Consider the following 12,785-nt stretch of genomic DNA (forward strand, 5'->3'; position numbering starts at 1 on the left):
GTCATCTGGACAAAGCCAACAGCACTATGAGGATCATGTTCTTTGATTTCTCCAGTGCATTTAATACAATCCAACCTGATTTGCTTTGTCAGAAACTCCACAAGATTCAGGTGGAGCCCTCAACAATCTCCTGGATCAAAGACTACCTGACAAACAGACCACAGTTTGTGAGACTGAAGGGTTGTGAGTCTAACCAGGTAGTCAGCAGCACAGGAGCACCACAGGGGACGGTACTCTCACCATTCCTTTTCACTCTGTACACCTCAGACTTCCAGTACAAGACAGACTCTTGTCATCTGCAGAAATACTCGGATGATTTTGCAGTCGTGGGGTGGATCAGAGATGGACAAGAAGCTGAGTACAGGAAGGTGGTGGACCGCTTTGTGGCATGGTGTGGAAACAATCATCTCATGTTGAACGTGACTAAAACAAAGGAGATGATTGTAGATTTTAAGAGAAACAGGAATAAGTCAAAAACTATTTCTATCATGGGAGAAGAAGTGGAGGTGGTGGAGGAGTATAAATACCTCGGTGTTCACCTGGACAACAGAATAGAGTGGAGATGCAACTGTGAAGCCATCTACAAGAAGGGACAGAGCAGACTGTACTTCTTGAGGAAACTTAGGTCCTTTGGTGTTTGCAGCAAGATGCTGCATATCTTCTATAAGTCTGTGGTGGAGAGTGTGATCTCTTCTACCATCATCTGCTGTGGTAGCAGCATCAGAGCCAGGGACTTAAAAAAGCTCAACAAGCTGATAAAGAAGGCTGGCTCTGTTCTGGGGACTCCTCTAGAACTTCTGGAGATTATTGTGGAAAGACGGATTCTTCATAAAATTAATAACATTATGGAGAACCCTGATCATCCTCTTCATGAGACTGTCCTACAACAACAGACAGTCGGACAGTTTATAAAATGTCCGACCAGAGAGGACAACATTCTGGATCACGTGCCACGCCGTCCCACGTGCTGCACTGGGCCAATCCGACCACATCATGGTCCACCTGATTCCTGCATACAGGCAGAAACTAAAGCTCTGCAAACCTGTTGTGAGGACGACAAGGAAGTGGAGCAGTGAGGCTGTGGAGAATCTCCAGGCGTGTTTAGGCTGTACAGACTGGGATGTGTTCAGGACTACTACCAACAGTCTGTACGAGTACACAGAGGCTGTGACTTCCTACATCAGCTTCTGTGAGGACAGCTGTGTACCATCATGCACCAGGGTGAGTTACAACAACGACAAACCCTGGTTCACAGCTAAACTCAGAAGGTTAAGACTGGATAAGGAAGAGGCCTTCAGGAGTGGGGACAAAGACATATACAGAGAGACGAAGTACAAGTTTGGCAAGGCAGTGAAAGAGGCCAAACGACTGTACTCTGAGAAGCTCCAAAACCAGTTCTCAGCCAACGACTCTGCGTCTGTCTGGAAAGGGCTCAAGCAAATCACCAACTACAAGCTGAACGCCCCTCACTCCATCAACGACCGACGCCTCGCCAACGACCTGAACGAGTTCTACTGCCGCTTTGAAAGACAAAGGGACAGTCCTGCAACCATCCCCCACGACGCCCCCCAACAGCTGCAGCCACAATCCACCACCCCCACCTCCCCAACCTCAAGAGAGGCCTTGGCACCTCCAACCCCCCCCCTGAAGTCCCCCCCCCCCCCCCCCCCCCCCCACGCCGAGGACGGCTCTTTCCATCCATGAGAGGGACGTCAACAAACTTGTGTTTAATTTGTACTGTATTGCACCGACTACGCCAAAACAAATTCCTTGTATGTCCAAAAACGTACTTGGCAATAAAGCTTTTCTGATTCTGAGTGTCTTCAGTCAGAGGCTTCTACAGATCTGCTGTAAGACGAGCGCTACAGGAGATCCTTCCTGCCCACAACCATCAGCATCTACAACGGCTCTGAAGAAACCTTCATAATATGAGCTATAACAACATTTAATTTCCCTTTGGGATTAATAAAGTATTTTTGAATTGAATTGAAAATCGTTCAACCCAACCCTGATTATAAATGCTGACCAGCTTTCTGCATGTATCCTTTGCTATTCTGGTGATTTATCTATGATACTGAGCCTCAAGTCTTGGCGCTATGTTTTCAAAAATGCTGTTTATCTTTTCTAAAACGTTGTGCTTATCTTCAATTACAAAGCTGGGTTCACTGGAATGTAGTTTTGTTTTCACAGCGTCGTTGTGGCAAAACCCTGGAGCATTTAAAAAAATAAATAAATAAGTGAATCACGCTTTATAACATACTTTATGTACTTAAAGATTCATCTTCTTGTCAGCTTTTTTACAATCTAACAACATACATCAATGATCAATGCTTCCGTTTGAGCTTTCACTAATGCTTTCAAGCTAAACAGTAGAATGAAACAGGTAAACACAAGTTTAAACAAATAATTTAAATAATGTCAACCACAAGATAAAACTTCAACGAGTCCACGAATGAGCAAATTATAACACGATTTTGATCACTGAATAATAACTGATATAACTGGATAACTAGTTTACAAAGTTAACCTCAAAATTACACCAGATTGTGCTAATGTGCTAGCGTACGTAGCTAGCTACAAACCGAAAGAATAACCAATTTATTTAACTCGAAAAACATTTTAACTATTATTATATAAACCCTATTCAACTGTTGTTTCGTCAAAAGTTATTATTATAGTTTAGTAAGCACATTTAGGATGCCAGGGCTACCTAAACCAAATTTTAAAACTGACCAAGGAGCTACTGGCTAAGCTAGCCACAAACATAGAAAATAAACTGACGCAGTAGCTTCCACATGCTACTCTGTCAACACAAGAGTTTACCTTTATTTCCCTCTCGGGAGGGGAGTCTGCATCGTCTCCCATTTTCAGTAACAGAAGTTACTGCCTTTCCAGAAAAGGTATGGTATGTTTAATTCTTGAAAGTCCGTATCTGATACAAAGTTTAGGCGAGAAGCATCAGTACAGCTGAGCACACAGCGCGCAAATTTGCCGTAGAGGAAGATCTTAGGATGGCAAGTCGATGCCAGAGAACAAAGATAATTTAGCTCAGGCCACACTAGGATTGAGCTGTAAAAATTCAGTAATTTCTGTATATATTTTTTCACCACCCTTATTCAACTTTTTGGCATATTTACATTTTCCCCATTTATTTATTTAGTATTTATTTTTTTTATATTATTTTATCCTGCTGTCCCTGCAATTAGGATTTTATGTCAATTTTACCTTGTTGCTTTATTGTTCCAGACAACAGCAAAGTATGGTACTTCGTCAAAATACAGATCAGGTCTACAAGCATCAATACATTAATAAATTAAAGGGATCACTGATACATTAATACAATAAATTTTCATTATTAAACCTGTATGATAATAGATTAAATGCAGCTTCTGACATTTTTTAAATGGTAAATGGACTGAACTTATATAGCGATTTTCCAGTCATACAGACCGCTCAAAGCGCTTTACACTAGCGCCACCCAATCGCACTCACGAACGCTCACACATTCATACACCGATACGCAGATCGGTAGGCAACTTGAGGTTAAGTGCCTTGCCCAGGGGCACATCGACATATGGCAGGAGGAAGCTGGAATCGAACCCACAACCGTCTGATTGCAAGACGACTGAGCCACAGTCGCCTCTAACAAAAACAAATCAATATTTTTATTTTATTTTATTAAGGTTGGTGTATTTCTCTAAGACCAATTTTATAATTCACACATGTGCTAATTGTCTTCCAAATAGCTCTCCAAACTCCAATGAAACGTTTGTAAATATTTAAATCTGTTGTTTTACTGTGAAACATGTTATAGCAAAAACACAGCACTGGCTATTTTATATTTTTTGACAACCCTCTGCTCTCCCTGGAAGTGGGTTTTTAAAATGACAATTTTGCATATATATATAAGTTGTTATATTTAAATAGTGGTTTTCATTTTTTTATTTATCATTATTGTTACCAATATTTTAATAAAATGAATGGATCACAGACAGACAATAGAAAATCAATGTTAATTATTAAAGCTTTATGATATTAGAGTTTATAGGGGAAGTTTTGTGACATTGGTAACATTTCAAAATGTGATGTTGGATAAAGGAGACAATGATCATTTACTCATTTAGTCATGTTACTTATGCAAATGTTTAAAATTTAATAAGAAAAGTGTATTTCTTTTTTCTTTTTTTTTTATAAAATTTGTATTTTTAATTAAAACAATGTTTAAAAAGGTAGAGCCTAATTTTTCCAAAATACTTCCTTACACTCTAGTGGTAACTTAAAAAAATCAAAAAAAAATCAAGAAAACTGCTGCATAAAAGATTTCTTTTTTTCTATAAAACATTTTCTAGCAAACCACAGGATTGACAATTTTCTTTTTGTTGCCAGCACCTTAATGCCACGTTTGCATTGTACATATCTATAATACTTTAGAACTTGCAAAACACAATTCTATAAGGTTCTCTCCTGTGCATAGGATTCATGGAGTCAGCACTACATTCAGATTCCCAAACGCAGAGCTTTTCAGCTCTTGGAACACAAAGACACAAAGACAAATGAATAAGTTGCTCAGGACAGTACATGGTGAAGTAAGGACTTTTTTTATTAGAAAGCAGACATGTTTTTGTATTGCATTTAAAGAAAAGAGATACTCTTAGAATACACAACTTAAAACCCATGAAAGCAAATACGCTGATGGGAAGGAAAGGTAGATTCTTATGCAACATCGAAAGTGGCAACTTGCCCTTCCAGTATCTATTATTGATGCTTGAGTCAGATGGCGCATAAACATTTCAACGTTTTTTTCTCTTTTATGAAGCAGTATCAACACTAAAATAACCTCATCCCAGTTTGCCTGGGCCAAGCCCTGCTGATAGTCAGGAACTAGACTATGATCAAAGTATACAGTTGCATGATAAGATTTTCCTTAAAAAAAAACCCAAAAACAAATATTTGTATTGTTGTCCATCATCAGGTTACCAATAAGCCCAGAGAATGACAGATAATGTTCATGCCAACTGAGGACAGTTCTGCCCGTTGAGCACCAAGGTTTGAATCAGTCCTTGTTGAAAACACACACACACACACACACACATAAAACCAAGAAAGCTGCAGTTAACACCACCGCCCCTTTATTCTGAAAGTAAGCCAGTACAGACTGAAACAAGCTGAAAGACAAAAGCAAATAGCAAAAGCACAGCAAGTCATTTCACATCCCCCATAGTGCACTGCGGGCCTCATCCCTTTTCTGATTGTCAGCGCTCTGAACACATGGCTTTAAAAGTTGCATCTCCTCCTCTGTTGCCTGTAGCCTTGGTCACCCTTGATGTTTTTTCTCCTTTCTAAGTAGTTCTAAAGTGCTGGCATCATGTTCGAGGACACAGGCATTCATATACAAACTTTTCAGTGCATTTCTTTTCTTAGTCTCTGAAGATTTAAATGCATACTCAACTGGGTATTTAGTCTATGTATGCCACTCTTAATCAATATTTTGCTGTTTATATTGCAAAAGATTACATTTTATGCAGACATTCAATGAAAGGCCAGGGTGTATGATTAAAAAATACAGCCCTGTTGACTGCAAGACGACTCAAGTCTCTGCTTGCAAACAGTAAAAACAGTTATTCAGCATAAAATACAGGGTGGATAAAGATCAGAGGTTTCATTGGGTTAGGGTGAACATCTGAATGGCATGCATTGTATTATACAAGTGTAATTTTTGCATATCAGTGTATAATTTTTCAGGGTTAACCTTTCAGCGGAGCAAAAAAAATAAAAAATTACAGTGCCCATTATTTTTACAGTTAGAAGCTAAGAGCAAAAAAAAAAGGAGAAAAAACATGGAATAAAAAGATGGTTTCTTCATAGCCAACAACCCCATCCTGTGTCTCACTTGAGCTTGGAGTAAACATGACACTGGTTCCCATCAAAGAAATAAGTAAAAATCATAAACATTACTTTATTTTATTTTTTTTCTATTATGCACCTCCGACGGAGCTCATTCTCTCCAAGTTTAGCCAAGACATTCTCTGAGAATTTCTCATTTTAAAGTGCAACATCAGTTGGTTACCCTGCACAAGACGATTAAAAGAAAAGACCCCAAGAAGCTATGAAGTGAACAAACTGATCGAAGGTGAGGTTTACAGAGGAAGACGCATTAGAGCGGATGTACATATTTAACCAGTATTAATATTTGACTTTATTTACAGTTTTTTTGTTAGGTTGCCCTGTCTTGCTCAGCATTTAAGGGTGTCTAATAAGGAACGAGTTTTATTGTTAAATAAAAGCTTAAATAAACACAGTGACTCTAGTAAACAGAGTACAGTTTTTGCATTCGAAAATGACAAAAGAAAATAAGTCAATAAGGGTATATCAACATATCTGTTAGTCATAATTTTAAAGATTAGAATAAAATTTCAGTCAGAGAAAAATCTAATCTGTACAGCCTCCTTGGTTTTGTTTGTTTCTGAACAATAATTATGACACAGACCCACATTCACAGTCTAAGGCACTGCTTCACACTTGCTTAATCACCGCAATGGAGTATATCACATATTCCCGGGCCCTTAAAGTTACTGCAGTCTTTTAATTAGAACTGTACTTAAAACTCTGTAAGATTTAATGGGTAATAAAACATTCTGTTTAAAGATATATAGTGAAAGTGGAGATTTAAGTATATAGAATTAATGCACTGTATCTTTTAAACCAGTTCAACCAGTTTACTAAGGGATAATGGTAGGTTTTAAATTTAAGATGGCTTGCTTTTAAAGTTGCAAGCTTTTTTAATGTATACTTATTTATTTTTAATTATTTACTTAATAATGTTAACAGAGTTAAGTTGGTTGACAAAACCAGAGGCCATTAAGATTGTGAATCCAACAAAGAAATTCATATATTTTTATTTATTTCAAATAAATTAGACAAAAACTAATGATATAATTTAGTGAATCTTATCATGTCACCATTAAATAAACACATTATTTTTTGGATCCATCTAAATTAATTCATAAAATGATCAAATCCTGTGGAGTACCTGAAAAAAAACCTCAGTTTTACACTTATTAGGGAGCTGCTGCCTGTGCTTCACCACACTGGAAGACTTGTTTGCATCAATTTTAAAATAATTAGGTAAAAACATCTCTGTCAGTAAAATTAATTTTAAAGTTTATTTTTTTTAATTTCTGCAATTTATGTAAAAAAATGGAGCCACATAATAAAGAGATTCAATAATTTACTATACCATAAAAAAAGACTGTGACTCTCACCAAAACAATGCTACAACTTACATTCAACCATCATTTTGGCAATTCATAACCCTGGTTTCTCTGGGGCAGATTACAGTTCTTCCCAAAGGGGAAAAAAATAAAATAAAAAACTGTAAACTATAGTGCAATCATGACCTTGTTTTTTACATGTGGGGCCATCTAAAACCTTACCCTAAAGAACAAAGACATACTTGTAGAAGACAGAAAAAGAAATTGGCCCAACCTCTGAAGTGTTACATCACTGGAACGACACATAACATGTCAAATATACTGGGGGCATCTCCTTAACCACAGTTGTGCCATCACCACATTTTCAGAATATTATTGACAAAAATGAAAATTTATGGTCTACTTTTTTGATTAAATGTGTTTTGACTGCTGACTGAGACCCACAGGAAGCAAAGAACAAGGGGCAACATTCAACAATGTGTTGTTTTAAATTAATGGATGAAAGAAAAAAGAAAGGCTCTTTGGACTGGGTCCTAGGCATGGCAATGGCAACAAGTGTGAAAACAGACATCAAAAAGAGAAAACAGGCATGACGAATGCATGGCCTCATTCCCCACCAATAAAATACAGAACCAGTCACCGTCAATAGAGACCCATTGTTTCTATCCCAGCCCACAGAATGTCTGATTGGGTATGTCATCAGGGTAATGTGGTGGCAATTTGCAGTCTTTTGCAGGTTCCGCTTTTCCAGACTCCTCAGCTTCCCCACCTTTTAACTCTGAGTGCAAATGTAGTAAACCAGCGCAACTTGCTCTTAAAAGTTTTCTTTAAATAATTTACTTACCAACTCATTTCCCCATAAGAGAGGGGAAATCGACAACAACAACAAAAAAAGAACAGGATGGGAACAGGACAGCATAGTCTCAGTACATATCACACCACCACATTAAGGTGGAACAGTACTCTCTGGCATTGTTTTTTTCAGTGTAGTGCACTCCATATATTCACTCTCCTCTGTTTAGGTGGACAATACACTTTGTAGAATTAATACAAATAAAAAGCAACAACAATAAATTCAAACTAATTCTGTGCCAGATTCGGGTAAAGCAGGGTTACATCGCAATCATTTGTTCCTTTTGGCGGCCTTTCTCCAGAAAGAAACTGAGAAAGTGCTTCTGGTTTTTTAACGGCATAGCTCAAGACAGTAGAAGCTGTTATCGTATTTCAATGCAGAGATGTGGCTTTGCTGTTCTCTTCAGCAATTCTTTCCATCCATTGTTTGGATTAATGCATGCAAGCCTTGACATTATCTCATGTTATTATTCATGTTTCTGTATCTCCAGGAAATCTGTGATTTTTGGAGTTAAAAAAACACTGCAGTGTGCAATTTGATTACATCAGTACAGACATTAAAGGTTAGGATTACAGAAATGCAATGGTAAATGCATGTCCTTTTATTTGCATGTACCACTGTGTGGGTTTGGAGGTGTGGTCTGGAGCAGACACAGGCATAACATTGACAGTCTAATCTGATATGTCACAGTCAGATATGCATGAGAAATAAACAAATACATGTGATAGATTTGTTGTTCTTTTGGATTTGTTCTTAGGACTATGGAGAAAACCAGTATTTGCAGAAAACCTTTTGTAATTTTCATCATAAAGATGACACGGTACAGTGTCTTGTAAAATAATTTATACGTCTGGATCTTTTCCATGTTTTAACCTGGTATAACTGTAAACTTCAGTGTATTTTATTGGGAGTTTATGTGATCGATCAGCACAGAATTATGTATGACAGAGGTGAAAAGAAAAAGATGCATGGTTTTAAAAATTTTTTTTCAAATACAATATTAAAAATTTGTGGTGTGCATTTAGATTCACACCTTTTACTCTGACACCCTTGAATAAAATTCAATGCAACTAATTGCATTCTGAAGTGCGTAATTAGTTAACAGAGCCCACCTATGTGTGATGTCATATTGGAGATATGCAGCTGTTTTGTGAAGACTTCAGGGGTTTGTTGGAGAACATTAGTGAACAAACAGCTTGACATAGACCAAGGAACACGGCAGACAAGTCAGTGACATTTTTAGACCAGGATTATATTATGAACTAATATCTTGAGCTTTGGACATATCAAGGAGCATTGGTTAATCCATCGTCTATTAAAAACAATATAGCACAATTGTAGACCCACCAAGACATGGCCATCTACCTAAAATATCTGGGTGGGCAAGGAGAGCATTAATAAGAGAAGCCGCCAAATGGCCCATGGTAACCATGAAGGAGCTACAGACATCCACAGATCAAGTAATGTTGACTGGGAGGTTATTGGTTCTGGACTCAAAAATCTGGCCTTTATAAAAGAGTGTTAAGAAGTCAGAGCTACAATGGAATGACTGATTCTAAGTATATTTATGTGTTGCAGTGGTTATTTGTTAGCATTGCCTGGCCAAGGTCCAGGCCAAAATTCACAAGAGAAAGTTTACCAAACACTTTAAAATGCTCTCCATCCAATCTGACTGACTACGAGATATTTTGCGCAAAAAAAAAAAAAAAAAGCGGCAAATAATTTAACTTTTTGATGTGCAAAGCCAGTAAAAACATACCCCAAAAGACTTGCAACTGAAATTGCAGTGCAAGGTGGTCTTAAGAAGTATTGTGTAATGGGAGAGGGAGGAATACATATTTGATTTTGTAAAACATTTTGAAAACCATCAATTATTTTCTTTCTGTTTCACATTTCTGCACTGTTTTGTGTTGGTTTGTCACATAACATCAAGATAAAATACACTGAAGTTCATAGCTCTAATGTCACAAAATGTGGACAGGTTCAGCGGGTAAGATACTCTGGCAAAGCATTCCAAGTTAAAGAAGGGAAAGGGTTTCTTTTTTTCTAAATGGTGCTTTCACAGTACATAACCTTTAATTATAATACTGGTAATGTTCACGCATATTCCTGAACAATAATGTGATTTAAAGAGGTCTTGCTGGAGAGCTATGCTTCTCATGTACAGTTTTCCAAGTTATTTTATGAAATAAGATTACACTGCAACTAATAAACTTCTGCAAACCAGCTTTTGGTGGTTTCACAGTGATATGATGAAGCCTCACAGCCAACTGTTTTGCTGTTTGACCTTTGCAATAATGCTGCAGAAGCCCAACAACCAAATACATACTTGGATCCAAGAAGGTTCATGCTCTGAACTGACTAATGCCATGCCTGTGTATACTTTTACTACTTTTGTTTTAATTTCACTACATGTAAGTATGCAAATACACAACCACACATGAGCGCATGCATGTGCTACCAACGTTTGATAAAAGTTGCGAGTGCAGCTTTGTGTGTGGAAAAAAACTTTCCCTGTTAAGGAAGCACAGAGGAGCAGAAAGGGTGATGGATGAGACAGGGAGGGGAAAAAAATGTGAGTGTTAAACACATTTCACATCAATGAGAGGGACATTCACTGTCCGTTCAACCTCACATTTTGTCCAAAACTTTCTGCCTCCTGATCAGGTGCCGTATCTCCTGAACCGACCACCGACACCAAAACTGGTGCCCCCAGTGATCGGTCCACACCCTCCGAACCAGCTTCATCGTCATCCTCTTCCTGATCCTCCTGGACTGTTGCTTCACCTTCACCATCAGCTTCTGCTCCAGCCAACACTGAACCGGGGCTGCCTACATGAGTCCTGAGAGGGTCCTTGGGATCCGGATACAACCTTTGCTTTAGGCTCTTCAAATCGTGCTCAAAGGAGAGTGGAACTCCTGACTGAGGAACACCCAGGGCGAGGTTCAGACCAACAGCAGCAGCAGCACTCATGCCCATGCCAGCGCGATACACTTCCATGCCGTCAGGCAGCATGGACTTGATCTTAGGGAGCCATCTCTTGCGGACCCGCCTTGCATTTGTGCACATGTCAGCGGCAATCACATTCATTTCACTCTCTTTGAAGTTAGGATTAAAGTTTTGACAGTAGACTGTAAAAGAAGAGAAAACAGCGATCTCCACTTAGCGAGACAGCAGCCATTACATGACATGCATCAGATATTGCACAATAAACCTACGTTTCACAGCATTGAGGACCCTGCTGTCCAGGGGCTTTCTGCTTGGGTCACTTGTAGAAGAGCGGATGCCTGTCCCACAGCTATTTGCTAGAGTGTTTCTACAGGAATACAAAGTAAACACCAGGGGGCAGAATCAGTAACAAACATATACAGTAAATCACATGGGAACACAGAGAAGCACACACTCAACTAGCTGTATTGCACGACATGATCACAGATGGAGTGTGAAAGTTGATTTGTGACAACAGCAGCAGTGCTGGAATCAAGCACATATCTAAGAGAGGAATACAAATATTTGAACAATAACTGCCTACTTGTGCTTTGCTTTACACTCACCTATCAAAGAATGTGGCTAAGAGGCGGCGAAGCAACACTTTGTGTTTGATACCCGCGCACAGATGGCAGTTCATAAGTTGGCCTCGTGTCATGAACACCTGGGTTCCTGAGGAGCATAGACAGAAAATAGTTTCCTGAGAACAATGCCTCAATCAGAATCAGTTTCTTTTTTCGTGGCTTTTCACTTTTTGTACAAGTTCATCTGTTAGTCACTACTACATTTCATATCTTTAATGAAATCAAACAATCATTAGCAAGTCAAACATAATAAATGAGGAAATGACTGGAAAATAATTCAGTACATACTCTTAAAATAAATGTTCAACAATGGTTTTTCAATACTCATTTATAGTGCATTGGAAAAGTATTCATATCTCTTGAGCCATTTCACATTTTGCAACAGTGCAACCACATAATTTCAATGTGATTTGTTGGGATTTGTATGTGAGATTAAAAACAAAATAATGCAACATTGTGAAGAGGATAAAAAAAGTTTTCAAAATGTTTTACTAATAAAAAAAAGTGTGGCATGGATTTCTACTCATCTCTCCCACTTTATTTTGGTACCCCTCAGTAAAATCCAGTGAAATGTATTGCTTTCAGAACTCTTCAGTAATTATTTTTTAGAACAGTGGCAAGAAAGCAACTGCTGAAAGAAAGCTATAAGAAGGAAAACCATCAAGGGAACACTTCCTGGGCTATATGTAAAATGCTGCATGTGGAGAAAAACACATTACCCTGAACACCCCATCCCCATGGTGAAACATGGTGGTGGCAGCGTCATGCAGTGGTGATGCTATCTGTAAGCAGTGACAGTTAAGCTGCTAAAATGACTGAAAACTGGATAGAACTAAATACAAGACAATCCTGGAATAAAGCCTGTTAGGTGCTGCAAAACAGACTTAAGACAGGACAAAAACCCCCCCAAAAAACAAGACAATAACCCGTAAAACACATGACCAGAACTAGAATAGAATGGATAAGATCAAAGCATATTCAGTGTTAGAATGAAGAAGTGTTAGAATGAAGCCAAATCCAATAAAAAATCTGTTGGAAGACTTGAAAATTGGTGTTCATAGTTTCGAAGAAGAATGTGAAAAGACTGTAGCTAATGATGCCCAAGGAACTAAAGCTGTATTTGTAGTGATAAATGGGGTCAAAAAGAC

At 38.3% G+C, this 12,785-nt stretch overlaps 2 protein-coding genes across 6 annotated transcripts in view; both read right to left on the bottom strand.

Annotated features, from left to right (window-relative positions):
• nup214 (nucleoporin 214) overlaps window positions 1–2,993 on the bottom strand; it is a 42,277-nt gene extending 39,284 nt beyond the window's left edge. For all 3 annotated transcript variants that reach the window (XM_047372208.1, XM_047372207.1, XM_047372209.1), the window contains exon 1: window positions 2,824–2,993. In XM_047372208.1, coding sequence (XP_047228164.1) covers window positions 2,824–2,865 — 42 coding nt within the window. In that variant the 5' untranslated portion in view covers window positions 2,866–2,993. The remainder of the gene's footprint in view (window positions 1–2,823) is intronic.
• Window positions 2,994–4,582: 1,589 nt separating this feature from the next.
• The window catches only part of LOC124872537 (nucleus accumbens-associated protein 2), a 45,655-nt gene continuing 37,452 nt past the window's right edge, over window positions 4,583–12,785 (bottom strand). For all 3 annotated transcript variants that reach the window (XM_047372659.1, XM_047372662.1, XM_047372660.1), the window contains 3 exons: window positions 11,620–11,725; window positions 11,284–11,381; window positions 4,583–11,196 (listed from right to left, as the gene is read on the bottom strand). In XM_047372659.1, coding sequence (XP_047228615.1) covers window positions 10,679–11,196; window positions 11,284–11,381; window positions 11,620–11,725 — 722 coding nt within the window. In that variant the 3' untranslated portion in view covers window positions 4,583–10,678. The remainder of the gene's footprint in view (window positions 11,197–11,283; window positions 11,382–11,619; window positions 11,726–12,785) is intronic.

Source organism: Girardinichthys multiradiatus, chromosome 8 (assembly GCF_021462225.1).
Source record: "Girardinichthys multiradiatus isolate DD_20200921_A chromosome 8, DD_fGirMul_XY1, whole genome shotgun sequence".
NCBI classification, from domain to species: Eukaryota; Metazoa; Chordata; class Actinopteri; order Cyprinodontiformes; family Goodeidae; genus Girardinichthys; species Girardinichthys multiradiatus.